Source organism: Mesoplodon mirus (assembly GCF_964341445.2).
Source record: "Mesoplodon mirus genome assembly, chromosome: 8".
Taxonomy (NCBI): Eukaryota; Metazoa; Chordata; class Mammalia; order Artiodactyla; family Ziphiidae; genus Mesoplodon; species Mesoplodon mirus.
The window spans coordinates 16945627-16970967 of NC_138984.1; the positions used below are offsets into that span (position 1 = coordinate 16945627).

At 41.0% G+C, this 25341-nt stretch overlaps 1 protein-coding gene across 2 annotated transcripts in view; it reads left to right on the forward strand.

Moving 5' to 3' along the window:
* The window catches only part of EPHA4 (EPH receptor A4), a gene marked incomplete at its 3' end in the record, with an annotated part of 146724 nt that overhangs the window by 66858 nt on the left and 54525 nt on the right, over window positions 1-25341 (forward strand). For both annotated transcript variants that reach the window (XM_082631072.1, XM_082631073.1), the window contains exon 5: window positions 15833-16171. In XM_082631072.1, coding sequence (XP_082487198.1) covers window positions 15833-16171 — 339 coding nt within the window. The remainder of the gene's footprint in view (window positions 1-15832; window positions 16172-25341) is intronic.

A 25341-nucleotide genomic window follows, 5' to 3' on the forward strand; every position in this document is an offset into this window, starting at 1 on the left:
GGAGTTTAGGGAGACCCCAAAGGTTGCCACATGCCTGAGTTACTGGTATGTTTACCATATACGTAAAAGTGGTTTCTGAACCCTTGGAGTTGTATGTTTCTGTAGGAGGAAATTATTAGCTTTACCTTGACTACGCAAATGAGAGAAAGAAAATATTGATTTTAGTCTATGGACAGACCTGAAAGTTTTAACATGAAAGTAACTTTTGCATTTTTCAGAGATTGTTTTCAACAACGTAAGAGAGGTGGCTTTTTGTGTCATTGATAAGAGACCCATGAAAATACCAAAGCAATATGTGATCCTTAACACTTTCCTAACAAGATCATTGCATTTATTGTATCTCTCCAACTCTGAGTTAAGAGGAAACACAGTGCTGATGTTAATACCACACACTTGAGAGGCTATTTAATCTCTCCAAGCCTCAGTTTACTGATCTGTAAAATGGGATTCTCATTATCTACCTGTGAGGTGGTTTTAAGAATTAAACAAGGAGGGACTTCCCTGGTGGTCCAGTGGTTAAGACTCTGTGCTCCCAGTGCAGGGGGTCTGGGTTCAATACCTGGTCAGGGAACTAGATCCCGCATGCTGCAACTAAAAGAGCCCACATGCCTCAGCTAAAGATCCCGCATGTGGCAATGAAGATCCCGTGTGCTGCAACTAAGACCCGGAGCAGCCAAATAAATAAATAAATATTTTTTTAAAAAAAGAATTAAACAAGAAGATATTTGCAAAGGTCTGGCACATGGTAGGGATCTTACGAATGTTTGTTCTCTTCTTTTATTCCCAGCTGGTCACTTCCTTCCCCAAATGACCTCCACAGCAGACAGCCAGTGCATCTCACTGCCCCTATAAAGGGATTGTCTCATTTGACTACATGATTAAATTACCAATGGCTGTACTGTACTCCAGAAACTCTGGGGGGTAGGACTGAGGCATCAGTATTTTCAAAAGTTGCCCCCATAATCCTACTTTACAGACAAGGTTGAGACCACTTCTCTACAGAGTTGAATTTTTAAGTTTTATTTTTTAGTTTAATAAATATTAACTACACAAGACTCTTTAAGACCTCTTTGAGATAGGGGTAATCTATAACAGATAGTAACAGATAGACTAGTAAATTAAATAGCAGAATTAGAATCTATTCTAACCTACGGCTCTCCTTCTAGATTTCTTCCAGTGGGCATGCATTGTCCAAGGCCGTAGCCACGAGGCACACATGACTGTTTTCATGGCCACATTTCAGGGCTCAATAGCCACATGTGACTAGTGGTGACCATACTGAACAGCACTGCTATAGAATATTTCTATGATCACAGAAAGTTCCATTGGACAGTGTGGTGGTAGATTTTTCAATAGAGAAGACAGTGGGAGTTTCTCAGAGAACCCCTTGATCAAATAACCCAGAAAATGAAGCCCTTCCCCCTCGCCCCACCCCCAGCTTTATCGGCTTCTCTTGACAAGATATGGGGATGGAAAGGAACATAAACATCAGGGATCCTTTCAAAGTGATTCCAGCCTCTAATCAGTTCTTCCTAGTTGGTTAAGCCAGGTGACAAACCCAATTCCCTTGTGCTGACAGCCATGATAATCAGGGACTTCTTTGTTCATTATGCTGTCTTTAACCCCAACATTCCTATGCAGCCCTGAGTTTAGTGATCGCTCACTGTGACGGCACACTAATGAAGAAATAAAACACACTCTCTAAGACTCATTCTTCTAGCCAAAGAGAGACTCTGCTCTACTGGCTTGTAAAATCAGGTTTTTGTTCACTTGGAGAACGATTAGACCAGGAATACAAGCAGCATTGGCTAATTTAGAAGGGAAATGCCTAAGAAGTTCTTCACACCGTCTGCATTGCTGGAGAACTTCAGAGAATTTAATGGAGAATAAACTTTATCTCTAGGAGGACTTTGGATGCAGCTTCTGGTTAGCTTAGGTTAGCATAAATGGCTGTGAGAAAGATAGGCAGTTTTCAATGGCGGCATCATGTGAACATTTTCAAGAAAATAATCTGTACCTGTTAGAATAGAGAGTAAGAACAATGCTTCTTAAACATGAATGTGCGTAGAATCACGCAAAAGACACCTAGGGATTGGTAGGAGATGTCAGGCTTGACGTTCTGCATTTTTTTTTTTTTTTTTTTTTTTTTGCGGTATGCGGGCCTCTCACTGCTGTGGCCTCTCCTGTTGCGGAGCACAGGCTCTGGACGCGCACACTCAGTGGCCATGGCTCACGGGCCCAGCCGCTCTGCGGCACGTGGGATCCTCCTGGACCGGGGCACGAACCCGTGTCCCCTGCACCGGCAGGCGGACTCTCAACCACTGCACCACCAGGGAAGCCCTGACGTTCTGCATTTTTAACAAGTCCCCAGATGCTGCTGATGGTGCCGGTCTGGGGACCACCTTTAGCCAGTAGGAATTTAGAGCCTCCCTGATGGATTGCATGTGATGGGAGACCCTCTCTTCTGTCCTTGTCACTTTCAGGCCATTTCTTCAGGTCATTGGTGACTCTAGAGAGAGATTTCAAGGGTTCTGAACATTCTCCCTTAATGGAAATCGAGTACTTCATTTGTCTCCCAGATGAAGAAAATCCAACCTGGTTTGGAGTTGCATAATCAAACACAGGCACCGTGGAGTCTCTACTATGTTACTAGGTTACAGCCAAAGAGTGGAAATGTCAGTGTTCCCTTTAGGCACAGACATCAGTCAAGAAAGTCAACAGGGTTTTTGGAGACGTTGCCAGCAAGGCAGACACGCAGGCCTCCATACATACAAGGATGCCATCTAAGCTGATGAAGGGATTTTGATTTCATGAACCATTTCTTAGAAGAAATGTCAATGTGATTTTTAAAAATTGGAGTATAGTTGATTTACAGTGTTTTAGGTGTACAGCAAGGTGATTCAGTTATATATGTGTGTGTGTGTGTGTGTGTGTATTCTTTTTCAGATTCTTTTCCATTAGAGGTTATTACAAGATATTGAATATAGTTTCCTGTGCTATACAGTAGGTCCCTGTTGTTTATCTATTTTATGTATAGTAGTGTGTATCTGTTAATCCCAAATTCCCAGTTTATCCCTCTCCTCTCCTTTGCCCTTTGGTAAACACAAGTTTGTTTTCTATGTCTGTGAGTCTATTTCCATGTTGTAAATAAGTTCATTTGTATCATTTTTTTAAGCTTTCACATATAAGTGATACTACATGATGTTTGTCTTTCTCTGACTTACTTCACTTAGTATGATAATCTCTAGGTCCATTCATGTTGCTACAAATAGCATTTCATTCTTTTTTAATGGCTGAGTAATATTCCATTGAATATATATACCACATCTTCTTTATCCATTCATCTATGGATGGACATTTATGTTGCTTCCATATCTTGGCTATTGTGAATAGTGCTGCTGTGAACGTGGGGAGCACATACCTTCATGACTTAGAGATTTCGTCCTTTCTGGTTATATGCCCAGGAGTGGTATTGCTGGATCATACAGGAACTCTATTTTTGGTTTTTTAAGGAGCTCCCATACTGTTCTCCATAGTGGCTTCACTGATTTACATTCCCCCCAACAGTGTAGGAGGGCTCCTTTTTCGCCACACCTGCTCCAGCATTTATTATTTGTAGACATTTTAATGATGGCCATTCCGACCAGTCAGTGTGATTTTTATCAATGAAATCAATGTCCTTTAACTCTGATGATCACCAACCCCTCCCCTCCAGGTCTCTTTCCCCTTCCCTTTACCTTTCCTTGTAGTCGGGGAACGTAGTCTGGCGATCAGCAGTGCTGGGAGACCAGTGCAGGAAGACCTTGATGCCTTAGTCATAAGTTGCTCGTTCAATGATTCTAGTCGGTGTTCTTTTCCCCCTTTGGAAGATCGAACCTATATTACATTTAAGGTAACTTTCCATTCCTTCATTGTGTTTCAAAATGTACTGGAAAAATGCCTTGTGAAAAAGCAAATTGTCTTTGTATATCTGGAAAGAAATAACTGATTTGTTATTTTTCCTCTTTTACTTCTGAGCACCATTACGGGAGTAGTTTTCCATACTTTTCAATTGGAAATCTGTCCTTGTGCTGTTGGGTCCTCTTTGTTTAACTTGTTTGATGAAACTTATTAGAGCCTCATGATTGGGGGCACTCTGTAAATCAGAGATTATTATTTTAGATTGCTAACTTGAAGGGCCTTCACAAATCTGTCTGTAAGTAAACGGCCTTGAATAATTCAGTCAGCTATGCCAAACAAACAAAGAATGATTGATTGATACTTAGATGTGGCCTAAAATATTCCAAAATTGCAGCTTTTAAGATAATTTGTACTGGAGGAGCTCAGTGCTAATGAGGGCAAATTTACCAAGATCTATGACGAAAGGTCCTGATGTGAGAAAGCTTTCTGCAGGTTTAGGTTATCAAGGAATAGAAACAGCCTAGCTCCAAACAGCAAAGCATCACTTACTTTGTCTTTACATTTGCCTTTTCTAATTGAATTTATCGCACCACTGTATTTCCTCTAGAAAATGTATTGTTTTAAAATTACCATTTCAGTTCTATTACTCAAAGCCCTCCCTTCTAATGCTTTCTGACAGTTATCAACATAATGAACCATAATGAAATGATGAGCAATCTTCAGTGGAAACCCAACGTGGATCCCAGTGGTGCTGTGTGACTGCGTTGTTAACATTTGAATGCAAATTAAAATAACATCGTCCTTACTTGTTTCCAAGGTCAGGAGAAGAGAGAGACTTTTTTCTTTCTTTTTTTTTCTTTTTTTTTTTTTTTGCGGTACGCAGGCTCTCACTGTTGTGGCCTCTCCCGTTGCGGAGCACAGGCTCCGGACGCGCAGGCTCAGCGGCCATGGCTCACGGGTCCAGCCGCTCCGCGGCATGTGGGATCTTCCCGGACCGGGGCACGAACCCGTGTCCCCTGCATCGGCAGGCGGACTCTCAACCACTGGGCCACCAGGGAAGCCCCCTTTTTTCTTTTTTTAAGTGCTTTAATTTTGGAAATCTCATATCCATTTTCCAACAAGCCCTTGAAGGTTCCCCTGATGTTCATCTCTACCCCGAAGATTTTCATGCTTAACAGTCCAGCTAAGGGATTTTGGAAGGGATATCTAACAGGAGACTTTGATGTTATAAACCATAGGATAAAAGGTAGCCTTCGGTTTCGAGTAAACTACATTTCTTCCCCACCCAAAAGCATATTTCTTTTTGCTTTGGAACTGTAAGTAACTAATAATATAATGATGGAAGCAAGGACATTCTGTGAAATTGATCAGTGAGAGTGTAATTGGCTCTGGTGACAGACTAGTTAGTGGAAGAGTGAGAATAAAGGCCAAAGATTCCTAAAGTTTTGTTCATGAAAGTGTTTCAGAAGATCCATTGGTTGATCCCTAACCACTTCACATTTTATTGTCTATGTTATCAATCCTTTTTTGAGAACATATTTTATGAAAATTCTTGAATCTAAGGTTTGGTTATTTCATGTGATTTATAAAATTTGCAATATTAGAGTGTAGTTTCATACTGCATTGTATAGGACAAAAACTCAATTAAGACACCAACTCCCCCTTTGCCAGATCATGTGACGTAGTTTTTAAGGCAGAACATACGGTCCCACTGCCTGTTAAGCCAGTTGATAGGCCACCAAATGTGCCTGTCTTCTGGACCATAAAAACTGATCAAAACAACCAAAGACATTTTCATGATTCAGATGCAGCCTTCCACCCATTCCATTTTTAGGCTGCATCTTTAGTTAGATCTCTAGTTCAAGGTCTGACATCAGTTAGTGAGTAAACCACATCCTTGTTTCTTCCTTTTAAGTTATCTTTCAGCATTTTGACTGTGAAGAGAAACAATTACCTCTAAAGAACCCAAGTACATGATTCTTGTCTAAAGACAATTAAGGGTATAAGGGGAAAAAAAGCATCAAGTGTGCTTAATGGAAAGCACTAGACAGACCCCAGGCTGATCGCTTGCCATTTGGTAAAATTTTAAAAGTTCTAAGGTATTCAATAAAGATCAGATATCAGCTCATTGAGTTATTTTTCAAAAATACTACTTTAGGCTCCGCATTATCCTCCAACCTTATTCTAGCTTTATATAGATAAGCAGTCCCATGTGGACATTTTATCGGGATTAATAGTACAGTGTGGATTCAGCCGAAAAATGCATATGTTTGAGGAACACGAATGTGTGCCTAAGTGAAAGACTTGACTCTTCTGCCAGCGTCATTTAGCCAGGTTATTACAATTTTTCCACCACCATGAATAATTAAGAATGGCTTGTTATCACCCGAGCCCCGTCATTTCTGGATAGCACTTTTGACACGACTCATGGAAGTCCTACAGTGACTGTGCACAGCACGCTTCTGTGAAACAAGGTCAATTAGACACTTTCCTGAGATCCCCTGGGGTGAGAAGTGGATGCCTTCTCTGCTATCAGCATTTTGATTTTCCTGTCATAGCTGACTCTTGCTCTACATGCCATCCACAGCTCGGCAGAAGATGGACTGAGGGGAGAGGCCTGTTGCATAGATAGAATTGCCCCCCACCCTCCCGTGACCTTCCACCCAGGAAAGCATCTTTAACAAAAACTCCTACTCTTGAGTGGAATGTAGGAATCAGGCAGAGGGGACATCTCAGCTAAGACAAGAGCACCATCCAGGAGGTAATGCCAGCAAACTGTAGCCTGGAGGGCAGAGCAGCCAGGAGAAATGTGAGAACACTCCAGCTGGGTCCACAAAGAATTCGTAGATATGCTTCATTTTTCCTTTGAATTGTCCGTATCTCGGGGAAGGGGGTCGTTTTAGCCTTTGAATCAGGCTTTCTGATCCTATCTTCGCACATATGGGCTGTGTGAATTTGGGTGAGTTGCTTCACTTTTCATATCTTAGTTTTTGGTCATCAGATTGCTTGGGGTAACAAATACTTTTCTGCCAGATTTTATTATGGGGATTAAATGAGATAAAGGATGAAAAAGGACTTTGCAAGAGATGAATTCACAAGCTAGCTAATTCTAAAGCAAAATACTTAAAAATTTCTTTAAAAAATTACTTTTCGTGGTCTTTCATACTGTAACTTCTTCCTGTATAACTGAGAGTTAACTGTATAAAGCACTTCAGCCATAAACTAGTCATCTTAAAATAAAGAAACTCCAACTTCAATTAACCTAGTAAAGAAAAGACAGATGGTTCCTGGGTGTAGAATAGGAAAAATAGATATACCAAAAAAATAGGTGGTAGCAAAATTTCAGCAAGGAGTTACCTCTACAGGAAACCAAGAATTTTTCGTGACAGTAATAAGTGATTGATGTGTTGGAATGTTTCTGTTTTTTTTAATAATGGGCAGTTCTGCTTTGACTCTATTCATTGTTAAACACATAAACTGCCGCTATAAAAGGTTATGCACTGTGCATACATCTTGGAAGAGGTGTCCCAGCAGCAGTCTTCGTGTAAACTCACCCAGAGCAGCAAAGTCTGAGAGAAGGCAATTAGTAGTGACACATATATAACTGTCAGGGGGGATGCATGGGCTTTGTTTCAGAGTCAAAACTTAACACACCCCAACTGTTTATTCTGCCTTATAACCTGTCTTTCAGCTGGAGAGAGATTAACAAAAGCTTATCTGAAGGGTTAGAGGGTTTTACAGCTAAGGCACTGAAGTCTTATTGACAGTCCAAAAGTTGTACATGATTAATGAAGCCTTATGAAATGGAACTCAAGACCCGAGGAGCCTCTTCCTCGGAAGCTCTGTCTTGTCCTGGGTGCCTCGGCATTTTAGTAGCATGACAGTAGCGCTTCAAGAAATTGATCATTTAAGAATTATGTTTCTGCCCATGCTCTGGGGGAATGTTTCTTCCATATCCAGAATTAATTTCATGGCACAGTCATTGAATTTTAAAACGGTGATTAAACATCAGCTAAGTATTAAAAGTGTGTGATAGCTTTGGAAGCTGCTTTATACTTGAGCCTGGCTACTTTGGTTTCCTAGCAGTTATCTCCTAGCCCTGGTTGCAGACTTTTTTTTAAAGCTTTTAGCATGTAATTGCCGTTTTTTTCCTCCCCCATCACCTTTGCCTTTTGCGATGTAATATACCCAAGTGCTGTGGCTGTGATGCTTCTGAGGATTGAGCCTGACTGGGCTTAAAGAATCATCATTCATTCACTTGTTCAGCAATATTTAGTAAACATCTACTACACCTTTGGCATTTTTCTAAGGGCTGGAAGATGCTCATAAACCAGAAAAGAGAAAAGATTCCTATTCTCATAGAGCTTCTGTTTTAATGGGAATAATAAACAAGATAATGTAAAATTCTCACAAGAAAGAAAAAAAAAAGTTCAAGAGACAAGGTTAAAATAGAGGAAAGGGAAGAATTTCACTTTGTGGAGAGTGGTCAGGTGAGATTTGAGCTGAGACACACACCCCCCCCAGGGGGCGGGGGAGGCGGGGAAGAGGCTGCTATTGAAGAAGCCAGGGGACAGAATTCCAGGCACAACTACCAAGTCTAAAGAATTTGAGTTGCATGTTTAAAGTTTTACTGACAATGTGAGTTTTAAACTTGACTTATTTTTACTCTTTGGTCCTGGAGTCTGTTGGCACTTTAATTCCAGTTGTTGTAAGTAACAGAAATTTCAGGTTTATGTGGCACATTTCACCTTGTGTCCATATAGATTTAAACTCTTTTGCAGAACCTACTTTTATTTATTTATTTTTTATTTTTTTTTATTTTTATTTATTTATTTTTTTTTGCGGTATGTGGGCCTCGCGCTGTTGTGGCCTCTCCCGTTGCGGAGCACAGGCTCTGGATGCGCAGGCTCAACGGCCATGGCTCACGGGCCCAGCCGCTCCGCGGCATGTGGGATCTTCCCGGACCGGGGCACGAACCCGTGTCCCCTGCATCGGCAGGTGGGCTCTCAACCACTGCGCCACCAGGGAAGCCCCAGAACCTACTTTTAAATGCATTTCTCAAAGTGGGTTCCATCATTTGCTGAAATTTCAGTTACTTGCTCTAAGAATAAGAAGTGAATTTTACCTGACTTGTGACTTTGGAATGGGGTACATAAGGTGCAATTATCCTGACCTAGACTTTCCATGGGGTAGTTTATAACTCCAAGTTCTCAATGGAGGTATTTTTGACTTTGGATTTACTGTTGGCTGATACTTTTTGAACCATTTTATTAAGGCTCCTACAGATTTCATGTGTATTTATAAAACATCAGGTTGTCCTAAATGGGCTACTTTAAATCCTGGCATAAGCCATCAAGTATGTTTTCTAAATTACCCAGGAATTACACTTTAGCCTAATACATGGGAGGGAAGAATTATGATTTGTGGAATTACTGGGATTTTCTTTGATGCTTGGAATATTGCCCTTCTTAGATGTCACATTCATTTAATTTCTCTAGATAGTGTGTGGTTCATTTCTGAAAGCTTGTCCTTTCCCAGAGGAAAGCACATGATAGGTTAAGGAAGATCAAGATTTCTTTTATGATATAACATGATATGATACGATAGTCCTTTGCTTCTGCTGTAATTTGGCTACAGTTTCTTGGGGACTTCATACTGTCAAACTCTTGTCAACTGAATGCAAGTTGACATCCCACTAGAAAATAATAATTACCCATTGTAGCACCTTCCACCAGTACCTGCTGTGCGATACAGAAAGTCTTTCACACTAGTGAAGCAAATGGATGTTCATTAAATTTATCCACAGTGGCAAGAAATACAGAGGCTATTTCTGTCAGAGCAATGAGAAACCCAAAAAATAGGCCATACTATTCTGTATTTTATTCCTTCCTTAATCAAAGAAAGTAGGTGTAACTTGGACTTCAGAAGCCAGAGTTGTTACCTGACCTGTATAAGTGTGTAAATCAGGGGTGTGATCTCCCTAGATTAGTTCAGAGTATGCTTGAAGTCCCTAGAATTATGTGCAAAATTATGAGTGATCATCTTTCTGGAAAGAGAGTGCTTTGCTCCTGTCAAAGTCCCTGTAGCAGAGCTTGGGAAACTATGGTCTGAGGGTCAAATTCAGCTGCCCTTGTTTTTGCAAATAAAATTTTCTTGGGACACAGTCATACGCATTTGTTTAGGTATTGTCTATGATCGCTTTCAAGGTACCATGCAGAGTTGAACAGTTGCTACAGAGACCATATAGCCCATAAAGGCTAAAATATTGACTATCTGACCCTTTACAGAGGTTTGTTGAATGTTGTTCTAAAGGGTTAGTAAGTTAAGGGTTATTGCCTTTGACTTCTTGTTCTAGTAGTTAAGCTATTACCCATGCCACTAAGTTATGTTAAAAATGTGAAAGGCATTCTAAACATGAGAACTTTAAAATAGTTTAGCATGCTAGCCCCATTCTTTGATGAAGGAAGAGAGAACCTTAGGCTTATATGTGAATATCAAGCAGGTTTTACAAATAAAACCAAAAATGTAAAGGAAGGATTTTTATTATCCCCTTAAATATACTTCAGTATTTGATTGATTTGTATTTTAAAATGTCTTAATTTTGCTCATAAAAGTAAAATTAAAAGAAAAAACATACTTCTATAAAGGCTAATAAGGAAAAGGCCCATGAAACCATTAAAATTAACTGTCTTCAGAGATAAAGTTTTCCATAGCTTCATGCCTGAAGAAATTATTCCCTGAAGTCAAGATGGAGGAAGAAAAGTCATAATGACCAATCCCAAATTAACAAAACTTCAATTGATACAGCCCACATTTTAAATTTCCAGCCATACTGGCTGGTTGTCGAGCTGTAAAAACAAGAGAGGAAAGAGTACTTGCCTTTCCATCCTCCTGACGCTCACATGGCCCATATTTAACTTCCTTTAGTCTCTTCCTTCCCCCTTTGATTTCCTGCCCCTTCCTTCAACTATCCAGGAAAGTATCAAAATGAATCAGAATATTTCTTTTTCCTCCCTCCTCTAGAGCTGGTGACAAATACTGGACACAATAAATATTTGTTGAGTGATTGAATGATTCCACAGTCCTTCCTAACAGAAGAAACCATCTCTATATGATACATAGCCCTCCCTACTTGTTCCAAAGTTTTTGTTTGTTTGTTTGTTTTGGGTTTTTTTTTGCGGTACACTGGCCTCTCACTGTTGTGGCCTCTCCCATTGCAGAGCACAGGCTCCGGACACGCAGGCTCAGCGGCCATGGCTCACAGGCCCAGCCGCTCAGTGGCATGTGGGATCCTCCCGGACCAGGGCACGAACCCGTGTCCCCTGCATCGGCAGGCGGACTCTCAACCACTGTGCCACCAGGGAAACCCCCAAAGTATTTTTTAAATGTAGAAAAGAGGAACTTGAATTAAACTAGCTACATGGAGATACTCCTTTACAGGGCTTAATGATAATGAATCAGTATGTGAAAAGCTGGCTAGTACAGCCTTATCTCAGAGAAGCTTGTATTAATTCACAGGCTTAAAATAACATTGTAGGTAGATGGGCAAAAGATGCATTAGAGGACCTTGTTAGTTTTCCATCCAGTCATTCATGACTCTTCAAAAGTTTATTGAGCTTGCTCTGAACTAGGAGTCATAGGAGATACTGGGAAATGAGGAAGACATCAATTCTTCTCTTGAGGAGCACACAGACTGTGATAGAAACAGATATGTACTGGGTGTCTGATTAGCAAGACCCCTTTACATGTTCCAGACAGAGTAGGAAATAGAAATAATGCCCTGAAATATGGAATAATCTCATAAGCAGGATTACTGCCAGTCCTACATTGAGGCTAGTAGTGGGCAGTTTGGGAAGACGTAAAACCCTATAATTCACAATGACCTGCAGCTACCTGATGTTGGTGTATGCTTGGTACATATGATGTCAATATGGAGACTAGAAAATTAAATGGTACGATTATCCCTATTAGTTATAAATCTCATATTTGAAATTGGAGACATTTAGAGGTGGACATATTTCTGATGAGAAAGGCAAGCATTTGTCATAAATTTAATTGTTCCTAAGTATCTAGATATGATGCTATTACCGAACCAAGCTTGGGCCTGCTCACCTGACCTGTGGCAAAACCAATCTACTGACACAAGGTTGTGGTGAAGGAAAGTACAGCATTTATTGCCAGGCCCCAAGTGAGGAGAATGGACAGCTAATGCTCAAAAGACTGGAACTCTCTGATGACTTTCAGGGAAGGGTTTCTAAAGACAGTGTGAGGGAGAGAGTCTCAAGCTATGTGATCAGCTCATGCTCAATTCTCTGATTGGTTGATGGTGAGGTAACAGGGTGATATTTCGGGAATCTCAGTCATCAACCTTCTGGTTCCAACTGGCCTGGGGTCTAGTGCTTGTGTCAGCATGGAATTAACTTCTTTTACCTGATGGGGGTTTTAGTATCTGCAGAACAAGTCAAGGCTATGGTTCAGGATATTATCTGCAGCCCTTGAGGAGGAATTAAAGGTCCTTGACTTTGTTTTATGGCTAAACTCTTATTATTTTGTCTTGCTTGACTGTTTTCCTTTGTTTCTGCATATTCCCACTTCTCTGATTAAATTTGCTCTTTGGAACTCGGGGAAGGCCTAGGAGGCTAAAGCTTTTCCACAAACAAGAGACAGGGGCCATGGGGATCTGTCCCCAGGAAGGCCCTACAGAGTCCTGCTGGGTTTCAATACTTTAAAAAAAGAAGACAAGATAATCTAAGAGTTAAGTTTTTTTTCCTTCTGAATGCCTTGTGTTTATTGAGAAAACTCAGTGTTACTCATGTTGCCTGTATTGTTCTCTCTAGTCCTCTCTACGGGTAATTATTTTAAGATGCTGCTGTTAAGTATGACCATTGGGCCCAGATTGACTTGGCTGTATTAAAGGCCATGCTTTTTTAAAATTTTCTTGAGAAGAGGATACTTTCTTTTCTGAGGAAGAGATGGCCCTTCCCTATACATGGAAACACACGTGATGTGTTTACCATCTTTTAATTGGCAAAAATTTTTTAAAAAGAAAAAACTCAAATACAATACAACCACCATTGTGATTTTAATTTATAAAGCAAGTGTTCTTTCCCAGGTTTATGCAGGCCAAAATAATAATCATACTGGGTGCACATTTCTATTATTCCTTCCCCCCACCTCAATTCTCTGGTTATAGTCCAATTTGTAAGCTGCTGCTATGCCCCCGTGTAACCATCACTCCCTATATGGCAACAAAACATAAAACATATGCAGTACTATTCACCAAACCATTCATGGAGGCAGCATTGAACTTGAACTTGCTTATTAGTTCTCTGTCTTCCGTTGAGCATATGCCCCAGGGTAGATTCTTTAAGAATCACTGACCCAAGGAAGAAGGCTCTTCCGCACTGCATCTTGTTTTCATGCCAGCCCTCCATTTTGAAACCCTGCAGCATCTTTGTATTTTTTTTTCACGTGGCAGCGTTATATCTCTGAGTCCTGTGACCATTTAGTTTTCTGCTCCATTTCTTCTCTGTTTAGACATTGCGATGCCCCGTCCTACATACTAATTACTGACTTTTTGCTTCTGTGCTTGATTCACTGTGTCACATTTTCCCATGTGAAAGTGGACTAGGAACCTTGGCAAGGAGGTTAATGGATTTGAGAGTCACTCTTATTTAACCCTGAAAGTCACAGCAAAATAAGAACCAGTGGCTTGACCCATTTTATGAACCAAGCTGTGGTCAACTTCAGTGGCAGACTAGCAATCAATTTCACTATCATGGAAAGAAACATCTACAGAATTTGAACAGGATTGAAGATACACCTTCCCTTTTCCTATCTTTACCTCTCAAACTTTGGCTGAAGCTACTGATTTTGTTGTTATTTTACCTTTAATGTGGAAATAACCCCAGAGTGTGGGATTTTAGTTGGACTCTGTCACTAATTAGGTTGCAGGAACTTTCAGTATTGTCAGCTCTGCTTTCTGGCTCTCAATTTCCTCATCTATAAAATAAGACTATTTAGCCAAATGATCTTTAATATCTTGTCTGGCTCTAGGAGTCTGTGATTTCAAATAGCTCTAATCATGTATTCAAAAAAACATTTACTTAATCCTGTTGTTTTCCATCACTCTACTAAGGACCATAGATATAAATTTGGAATCTAAACAAGAAGGAAATTTGTGCTTTCTTTCTGAGGACTTCTGTGGGGGCAATCTTACCTTTAACGCAAATTTTACAGCACTGTCTTTCCTTTAAGGTTCTCAGGATGGGGACCAGGTCTTAACACTAAGAAAGAGGTTGTCAGTAATTAGTCTCCCAGGGAGATTGGGAGGTCCTGCATACCTTGTTAAAATAAAGCCTTCAATTAATTTGTATAAAGAGAAAAGGAGAGTGAATTACCCTTATTCAATATTGCTACCAAAATCCTTTAGCCATTCATCACTGTGAACTAAGTAATAAATACTGAATATGACTCCTTATTCGTGAAAGTTACCTCTTCCAATTCTCTGGCAATGGCTAGTCTGGAACAGTATATTCCATTATGGTTGACTAGGTGAAGCTTCTCCTGACCTCATGCAGGCTTCCGGTTAAGCTCCTTTTTCTGGGGAACATGGACACATTTCCCTGAAAGCAGTCATTACAAATATATTAGAAGTAGAATAGAAACAGTAAGCAAGAAGCCTCAGATTGTCACTGAAACTTGCTTTGGCGTTTTTCTTGGAACACCAAAATGGGAAAGAGGAAAGAAAAGAGAAAACTTTCCAATTGTTGCAGTGAGTCAATACTTTTTCTTAGAGTGCAGCAGGTATCTTTTAGACCTTTGGAATCAGCTCAGACTAGAAAAATTCCCCCTTTTCTGTTTCACCCTGATTCTTCTCCCTGAAGACAGTTTGTGTCACAACATCTTGGCATAGAGACTAATCTACAGCAAGAATCGAGATGGTTCATCGTGAGTCTGTGGTCTTATTTATTGTTACTATTTTTAAACCAACCATTTATGTTGTTTGCAATCGGTTGTTCTGTTTCAAAACAGCCACTGCCACCAGACATATTTTGGAAACCTTTGATGTCAGTGGAAATGTGTATCATAAGAAGAGCCTGGTGCAGCCCTGGTCAGTTGAAGGACAGGACATGGGGTCTTGGGAGTCTTTGCACAATCCCTGCCCTGGAGTTGAGATTTCTCAACAACTGTACCTCCGATGTCTCTGCAACCAGGTTAAACCAGTTCCTACTTAATTACCCATAAACAGCTTAACTCTCAACTGCCATGTCAGACTGAAGAGGTGTATCTATACAGTGCAGTTATTTTTATTCCATATTGGTGATGCACTGTACTTAGGAATCATCATTTATCTTCAGAAGTGGTATATAACTATTAATTTACCAGAGTCTCACAACAGCCCTGGGAATTAGAAACACATTCGTATACCCATCTTTCAGATGATTAGATTAAGACTAGATAAGTTATGAGAAAAAAAGCCTGGCCACTTCAGAGGGCAAGTCAGGCTTGGAGCCCATTTGATATAGAGTTGTTTCAAGTCTCAGAGTGGCAGTCAATGCTACATTTGTTTGTTCAGGAAGGAGAATGACACTCACACATACAGCCTGCAATCATATTGCTCTTTTTTTTTTTTTTTTTTTTTTTCCGGCTGCACGGCTTGTGGGATCTTAATTCCCCGACCAGGGACCAAACTTATGCCCGCTGCAGAGGAAGCATGGACTCCTAAACACTGGACTGCCAGGGAATTCCCTATCATATTGCTCTTTTAAAAGATTTTTGCTGGCTTGATTTGCTTTTGGCTTTCTTTGCCAAACAGGACCATCTTGCTTCTTGTAGCTGCAGAGAAGAATATAAGCTCCAAGAGATTCCAGAGGCTAGTTTCAGTTCTTGATGTGATAGTATGTTTTGTTTTGTTTTTTTCTTTTTGCAGGTCCACCATCTGCTCCTCTAAACTTGATTTCAAATGTCAATGAGACTTCAGTGAACTTGGAATGGAGCAGTCCTCAGAACACGGGTGGCCGCCAGGATATTTCCTACAATGTCGTGTGCAAGAAATGTGGAACAGGTGACTCCAGCAAGTGCCGACCCTGCGGAAGTGGGGTCCACTACACCCCGCAGCAGAACGGACTGAAGTCCACCAAGGTCTCCATCACTGACCTCCTGGCTCATACCAACTACACGTTTGAAATCTGGGCAGTGAATGGCGTGTCCAAGTATAACCCTAGCCCAGACCAATCTGTGTCCGTCACTGTGACCACCAACCAAGCAGGTAGGGATTGGCTCCTCTTTATCGTTTATCTAAACATTTATGGAGAAAGAGCTTGTGTTGATATCCATGAAGGATGCTAAAGTTCTCCAGTTGAAGAAGAACTACAGGGATCTAATCATAAACCTGTGAGCTGCATTATAATACAAAAGATACTTAGAAGGATGTTTATTCATTCAGCAGATATTTTTTTGGATACCAACTGTGTAACATGCATTGTACTAGATGGTGGAGATTAAATGAAGGCTAAGACAGTGTCTGGTTGAAAACAGATGACATTGGGTTGGGTCATTCCATGCTAGACTTCTCTTGTAAGGGATGGGTCTTGGCCATTTTAATCACAAGGTCATGGTCGGATATCAGTGCATTTACATATTATTTAGGAATATAGAGTTGATTTTTACCAACACAGAGTGCTCTATTGGCATTTGCTGTATTTTCCAACAACAGCATTAGTGGATGTAGTTTTGATCTTGTTTTTTTTATTTTAAAAATTAAAAAATAATTGACACGGGTCTTTATTGGAATCACCAGGTGGTAAGCCTGTGAACGATGAATGGTTTAATGGGTAGCTTGCTCTGTGTGGTTGACAAAATGTTCCTTCAAACACATGCTACTTTTGTAGCCACTTTCATAGTTAAATTCACACTTGACAGGTGGAGGAGGAGAGTTAATTTACCTTGTTTCCTGCATCACTTTCCTCTTCTAATTCAGATAACTGGAAAGCATTTTCTGCTCATGGAGAGTTTCTGCTGAGCTAATTGCAGAACTGTTATCCAGTCTTGAATATCAGGTATTCCAAAGTGTGAACTAGAATCGAGATTTCTAGGCTCTGTTCCTGACCCACTTACTCCCATTCTTCCCCCAAAGAAGTTTCCACAGTTTCTCATGATAATTTTCCATTCTGGATTTCTACCACATGTTTCACATTGCCACCTCCATGTTATTTATTTCTGGGGAGTTAAAGGGGAGGAGGAAAAAAGGACTGTGGTTTATCCTTTTGTGAAGCTCTTAAGAACAACCCACTTCATCAGAAAAGGATCATAAATTGCCAACAATCCTATCCCCTCTTACTGCACTTCTCCCTTAGGTGAATGTTTCAGTAAGTGCACTCAATAATTAAGTAAAATATATCTGTACTAATTGACTCCATAGTGAGAGGTATTCCAGTATCCCGATCCAAAGTCATTCTTTTTCCACTTTTCCCTGAACTCTCTAGAATAAATAAAAAGTTAAGACTGAGGGAAGATTTTGAATTGGTGCTAGACTGACAAATCTTCCCAGAAGGTAGTTTCAGTTACACAGATGTGACCAGTCTTTAAAAATATGTAGTGTGAACAGATCCTCTGCTTATGTTTTTGCCTTTTATTTCTGCACTTCTAGGATGTGAACACTGTTGTGGTCATCGCTTTTATTTCTCTACAAAGGCTAGTATGATTTAGGAGGTTTTGGGGGTTTTTTTAAATTATTTTTTAAATCAATTTATTTAATTAATTAATTTATCTATTTTTGGCTGCTTTGGGTCTTCGTTGCTGCACGTGGGCTTCTCATTGTGGTGGCTTCCCTTGTTGTGGAGCACGAGCTCTAGGCGCACGGGCTTCAGTAGTTGTGGCATGTGGGCTCAGCAGTTGTGGCTCATAGCTGTAGAGCACAGGCTCAGCAGCCATGGCTCACGGGCTCAGTTGCTCTGCAGCATGTGGGATCTTCCCGGACCAGGCCTCGAACCTGTGTCCACTGTATTGGCAGGCAGATTCCTAATCATTGCGCCACAAGGGAAGCCCAATTTAGGAGGTTTTAATAGCATCACAAGGACTCTGTGAATGCCAGCTTTTTATTAGTTGTCTTTTGGAAGAAGCAATGGAAATATTGCACATAGGTCCTGGGAAACCTAGGATGTTGAGTGTCTCTGAGTTACAGGGATTCAAGAAGGTGCAAAATGGTCTTTGCACCCCTAGAGAATCTGGTTTATGATTCAATCAATATTCTTATGTTCAGCCCCCCTGTATTCTTCCAGCTATCTTCCAGTACAACACTACTTTGTGTTCTTAATGGAATTAAAACTAGGAATGGACTTTTGAAGCCTCAGCTGTACAAGGTGAAGTAATTCTCTTTGGCGGAGGGTAGCCTCCGGGAGATGTACTGAGGACAGGCTTGGCTCCCACAGATTTTGTGGGGAGACTTCTCTGACTTTGTATATTTAAAGATTCAAGCCGGAAGGGATTATGTCAACCCCTACCAAGCCAGAAGTCACAAAGAACACAAGGAAGACAGGCCAAAAATCCTCCAGAAGAAGAAAATGTGCAAAAACATTACGCCTGGGAAGGAAACAAAGTGAAAGTTGTATTTAAAAAGTAGGTGTAATTCTTCTAGATCTAGGGAAATGGTGGACAGGGAATTCCTCTGACACAATGAGGTGTTTTCTCTGACACGGCGAGCAGTCCTGCCAGGAGGTTTGCTGAATAGGACAAAATTCCAGCTCCTTATTTTAATTTTCGTAAAGGGTAATGCTGGGAAGCTGTTCAAAATTAAAAATAAATCTTTCAATAAGGAGACCTCCTATGTGGCTGGCCAGAAGGCTCCTGCTTAGCAGAGAGTCGTATATGCGCACAGTGCCGTCTCATGATCCCACAGCGATTTGCAGTTCAGTAATTCAAAATCATCAGGATGGTTTGTCTTTGACTAACAAACCTTTTCTTCATAGTAGTGCAGATTAATAATGTAGGCCAAAATTCTGGATGAATGTAGCAACCATAAACTCTATCAAAGTTCCCCTATCCATATTTATGTACACACAATTATATTCTAATTGCTATTGTTCTGATCATTTCATTAAATTAAATTCCTTAGGGTCCTCTATAGGCAATGATGTCTCATTCTATAAGGAATACATAGAATAAATGAATGTTAGTTAGCTTTAACCACCTGGAGGCCACCAAGTTTCACGGCTCTGCATTTTTGCTCTGTTTTCACAGGGTTCTTTCTCTAACCGGTGGTAACATATTTAAAAACAAACACAAAACCTAGAATTCCTGGTTTTATCATCACCACCTCTGAGACCGTCACAGTTGAACAGCCCCGTGAAGGTGAAACTCACCTAAGCTCGTATCAGAGCCAGCACTTGAACTTGGGGAGAATCCTTGCCCCAAAAGGAGAAAGTTGCTTTCTTTTAAAATTATGAGGTACTTAATAGCATTCCTGTAGTCAGCTTGGCATCTCCGCATTTGTGAGACCAGACTCTTGAGTATCTCAGCCTGGAGATGGGGGTCTAACTGGGCTTCGATCATGTAGTTGTGGGATGTGGTGTGAATGGGCCAGTGTTCTCACGCGGTTATTTAAACCATTCTAACCCCAGTCTTACAGTTGGTATCTTAAGGAGCTAATAACACCCTTTTCCTCACCTCCTGAGTTCAAACCCAACTGACACACAAGACAAGACAAAGGGAACTCAGAGTGCCAGCTTTATTGCTGAACAGCTGATGAAAGGATGTGAGCTTTGTATCTATAGCCAAAAGGGCTGGCTCTGGTGACACAGCCCCAGTGTCACCCAGGGACAGTGTAACCCAGCTGGCTGACTGCAGGCTCCTTGCCAGGACAGAGCCTGCTCTGCTCAGGTCACTCTGGATGCTTTAGGAGGCAGGGAGGGAGGGAGCAGCGAGGGTTGAGCTGAGGACCTACGACGTCTCCCAGATCCTCTTCCTAAGCCTCCACCCACACCGCAGGCCAAGAGCATGAAGTAGAGGTGAGGAGAAGGCGAGGATGGGGAGGCTTCAGCAGAAGTAGCCCCAGAGGAAAACATCAGACAAGGAAAATGGATGTTCTCCCTACACTTACTTTCCTCCGTTGCAGTCCAGACGGAACAAAATGAGAATCCCTTGAAAACTCTTTTTCCTTCCTCCATCTTCCATCTTTTGTTTTGGAAGAGATGGTGTTTGTTCCGTCTTTTGTTTAGGAAGAGATTTTTTTTTTTTTTTTTTTTTTGCGGTACACGGGCCTCTCACTGTTGCGGCCTCTCCCGTTGCGGAGCACAGGCTCCAGACGCGCAGGCTCAGCGGCCATGGCTCACGGGCCCAGCCGCTCTGCGGCATGTGGGATCTTCCCGGACGGGGCACAAACCCACGTCCCCTGCATCGGCAGGTGGACTCTCAACCACTGCGCCACCAGGGAAGCCCCAGGAAGAGATGGTTTTGATGCTTATGAAAAATGAATAAGCAGACCGCTGGGTGATTTGTTTTCTAGATGACTTTCCTTCAGTTTACTTTTACTTAAGTGGACCATCTCAGGGAAATGAATGCAGGATGTGTGTCTAGGAGAGAGAAATACTGTATAAATGAAACAAGGTTTTCCTGACCAAGCAACAAAACTGTGACTTTTTGCTAAAAATGCTGTGATGGCAGCCGGCAGTAGACCTTAATATCGCCGAACCAGTTTTCACTCTGCACCCCCTAAACCTCCCCCAGCACCTGTCTCCCAGCTCTGGGGCTGGACCATACTCTAGGTTCTTTTGTTTGTTTTAAATCATGATGAACCCCTATGGCTGATATTCTCTACTTACCCCAAATTGCACCCAGGACAACTCTAACATTTTGACTTTTACTTTGCATATGATGCTGTTCTAGATGCTTTACAATGAAATACGTCTGATAATCTCTCTTTAGCACGGATGTCATGTCCTAGTGACAAAACATCTTTAACACGCTGGGTTTGGACAAGTTCAGATATTCAGTGGGTTACATAATTATTTGAACCTAGCTAATCTCTAAGATCTTTTCCAATTTTAAAATTCTGTGATTCCAGGAATATAGCCATGAGCAATGAAGCATGGGCTTGAAGTAGGGCCTCATTTCCATATGTTGTTCAGAAACTGGCTCTTAAGGCAATTCCAAGAGTGGGAAAACCTTCCAAAAATGCTTCAGCAGAATTATCAGAACGCATCTGAATCCTGCCTCTCCTCCATCCTTCCGAGCTGTACTTCTAGGATAGGTGTTCCACACCCCTCCCCATTCATTTGGCAACGTTGGGAGACATTTTTGGTTGTCAAAACCAGGAGGAGGGGCAGTGCTATTGCACCTACCGGGTGAAGTCCAGGGATGCTGCTAAACATCCTAGAATGCACAGGGCTGCCCCACAACAAAGAAGCATCTGGTGTGAAAAGTCCATAGTGCCAAGATGGAGAAACTCTGCTCTAGTGCCATGCTTGAAAACCAGATCTTATGACGTCATAGCAATGCCCACCTTCTCAGAGTTCCATCCCCGACCTGTCTTTGTTTGGTTCCATCTCTCCATGCTGGGAGCACAGGGCTCGCAACACTATTCTCAGAGGATAGACAGTTATAAAAGGCTCTCTGGGGCCTCTTGTGAAGAATCCTGGTTGCTTTGTCATCAGATGAATCGGTGCTGCTTGTCAGACTGGCCTTGTTCCCTAGGATGGACCATTAAGAAAACTGCAAGAAAATGCCACATTGAGGATAGAGTGACAGGAACCTCATTGTAATGCCACCGCACAGCATAGATATTCAATACCCGTCTGTTGATTAACACATTTATTTACAGTAAAAACAATCAGCGAATGATCTTTGTCAAGTAGTGATAAAGTTAATAAAACCAAAATAATGAGAAGAGAAAAGAAAATAACTCAGTACAAGAGGCATTCTGTCTTTTGTTACTCAACTGGTAAGTTCCCATTCTCTCTTTCTTGGCTGTCTTTTAATTAGACATATTATGTTATTTGAGTGGGATAAAGGGGAACGGTGGGAATTCTCGTCCCCACTGGGTATAATTGCTACTTGTCTTCTAGGTGGTAAGAGGACAGCTTCAAGGAGATGTTGGAAGAAAGGGAAACATCTTAGAGCAATTGTGTTACGCAGTGTGCTCCAGGCATGGTAGAGTGGGGCAGGTTTGGTGGAGTCTGAAGCTTAGACAATTTTTGTGTGATTTCAGGAAAAGACCTACAAATCTACACATATCAGATGAAGAATCAAGCTTTGGAAAGGGCCCATGCAAGCTTCCTTAGCTTCAATATATAAAATCCTGCCTCTTAGTTGCATGTGACTATTGTGTAATTATGCCTAAAAGTACAAAGAAACAAGAAGAAAGTAGAGATTGCAAGAAGTCCAGTTTGGCTTAATAGGAAAGGTCATGTAGTGCAAGGGTGATACTGGAGCGGTTCTGGCCTATAGCTGGTGGGGAGGGACAGCACTGGATGGGCCTCAAGTGTGGTATGAGATCAAATTAACAAGCAGAAAGCACAAGCAGAATGGTAACAGGTTGCTAAACCCAAATGAGATGTGAAGGATCTGGATTTCCTATAAGCTTAAACAGGAAGGAGGAGATCGAGGAAATATCTGTTGATATTTTTGAGGGACAAATATCTGGCTTCTGTTAGTGCTTTAGAGCAGGGGTTGGCAAACCAGAGCCCAAATCCTGATCCCCTGCTTTGAAACCCCCTAAGTGTTTTTTTCTATTTCTAAAGGGCTGGAAATAATCAAAAAATAATATTTTGTGAGATGTGGAAATTATATAAAATTCAAATGTCAGTGTCTGTAAAGAAGTTTTATTGGAACAAAGGCCCACTTATCTGTGTGTATGTGTTGCCTAAGACTGCTTTCCCAGAACCACAGCAGAGTGGAGTTCCTTTGGCAGAGTTGCCTGCACAGCAGACATATTCACCATCTAGATCTCTCCAGAAAAAGTTTGCCATTCCCTGCTCTGGAGTACTAAATCAAAGAGGATGACACTGCAGCATGCAACTCTGCATTTTAAAGCAAAAGCCGCCATAGACAATATGTAAATGGGTGTGGCTGTGTCCCAATAAAACGTTATTTACAAAATCAGGCCCTGGGCCAGAGCCAATCCTTGAGCTGGGAGGTAACTGGCTTTAGGGTCCATGTTCTTAACCATTACCCACATCACATCAGCCTATTTAATCCTCACAAGTTTATACTGAAGATCAAATGTGAAATCACATGCCCAGCTTCTAGCAGGTATCCAATTAACATTGCTTTAAAAAAGTTTAAACTCATTATTTGGAAATCTTACTTCAAATTGTTACCCCTCTAGTTGGAAAGGACCAACGAGAAGAGGTTGAAATGCTGGTGTCATTTGTCAGAAACTACCCCAGCAAAGGATGGGACGGATTGACATTTAGGTTCATCTCACATTGGAAACAATTTTGATATTTAGCAAGACAGCTTCTTTCTAGAGGTTTTGATTCTATGAACAAGATTTCACAAAAATAATTAGGATTTCAAACACGCCTTTAGTTTCTTGTACCACAAATCTTTTCCCAATGACACTCAGGTTTTTGTTGTGTTTTTTTTTAAACATCTTTATTGGACTATAATTGCTTTACAATGGTGTGTTAGTTTCTGCTTTATAACATTCAGGTTTAAATATAGAATGTGGCACATGCTCGAGGGACTGTTCTGAGGGGGCAGTGTTCCGGTTCTCTTGAAAACATGCATTCTTAGCACTGCTGTATGGTTCCTAGATGCTGGCAACATTTTTTAAATAATCATCTGTGCTGCTTTTTAAGGTTGCTCCCTCACTGAGATGATGTCTCCTTTGCCTTTGATCTCAAATAAGTGATTTTTTTCCCCCTTACTCCTAAGAAATGTAAAGGGAAAACACATGATGAAACTAGTGAAATCTTTAAGTTAGAAATCTTTCTAAAGACACATTTTAAAATTCTTCAAACAAATTGTAAACAATTCCATTGAGAAATTTTGCTGAAAAGTTGTTTGTACATCCTCAACGGTTGGTATGCAATTGTTAGGACCTCTAAGGTGGAAGCTGGTTGGAGAGTCCTTTCTGTGCCGGGGTCATTATAGGCCTAAACAAGCACACAGTGGGCTTCAGAGAAGCCAGGCTGTGGTTTTCTCATTAACAGCTCTGATCCAGCCATGGGCTCCTGGTTTAATTTCGTAATGCCTAGGAAATATACATTTTAAAAATATGCAGTACAATTTTTTTTTTAAAAAGAGAACAGTCTCTTGATTCTAACTTTATATATAAAATAAGTTCATGCCTATGGAATATTGTTGCCACCCCGATAATTATTACGCATGCTCACTAATTATGATCATGATGAAGAATAAAATAAACCAGTAGATAGACAATGGTACAGCTTCTTGTGCGTGGCACCAGGGTCCAAGAATTTGTATTCAGGGTGGGTGCCACAAGTCCTGGTGGGGAAAAAAAATAAAAAGCCTTCCAAAAGAACCTACTAAATTATCCAGCTTCAAGGTTGACTGAACAGCACAGACAAATAGTATGTCTGTAGAGCCTAGTGGTAATTACTGCATATAAGTAAAAACTGGGTTGCATTTTTAAAGAGGTGAATATTTCACTCTAAGAAAATGAGTTTTATTTATACGCCCAGAACTGAGAGCATTATTCTTCCTAATTCTTTTCCCTTCACTCCTACATAAGTATACACACATGTCCATTTGTGAGAAGGGAAATCAGTTCACCAGCGTTCACCCTAAACGCTTGACAGTCTTAATGCTGATTTGCTTTTCATTCCTTAGTGTTAATGCTTGTTCCTTCGGACACGACGGCCAACTTTTACACCCTACGGAGAAGCCTTCGAGAGATTTGAAAAATAAGTACTGAGATGAGAAATGGATAGTGCAGGGCTAGCAAAGGTTCTGGATGAGCTTCTAAATTGTCTAGTTTTCACTCCAGCTGGCTGAATGAATGACGGTCTCCTCAGAGGAGCCAGAAGAGAGTCTCTGGGGTCCAGTTTGCAACTAAGCATCAACAAAAAGATCCAGAGAAACTTCTATCAAAGTTTCACTAACCCCATACTGATGTCTTTGAAGAGTTTTTTTCTTTAAACACGGGGGAAACCAAGAGCCGTGCTGCAGGACTAATCCTGCATTGAGAGATCTTAAATCTGCAGAGGCTATTAAAACAGCTGTCCCTGCTGTACAGAGCCTTCTCTGAAACTCAGTGTCCATGTATTGTTTTCATGCTGGTATACAAGAAGAGAGCATTTTCTGTGTTGCCTTCAGGTAAAGACTCGTGAGGATTTCTTTTAGGTTTTACACTTTAAATCTGTCAAGATAGGCATACGTTACGTAGCTATTTCTATGAGTATTAAAAATCTTTTTTTAATAGATCGTCCCCCTCTACCTTTCACCCCCCCCACGCACACAGGTGGGCACACACACGCG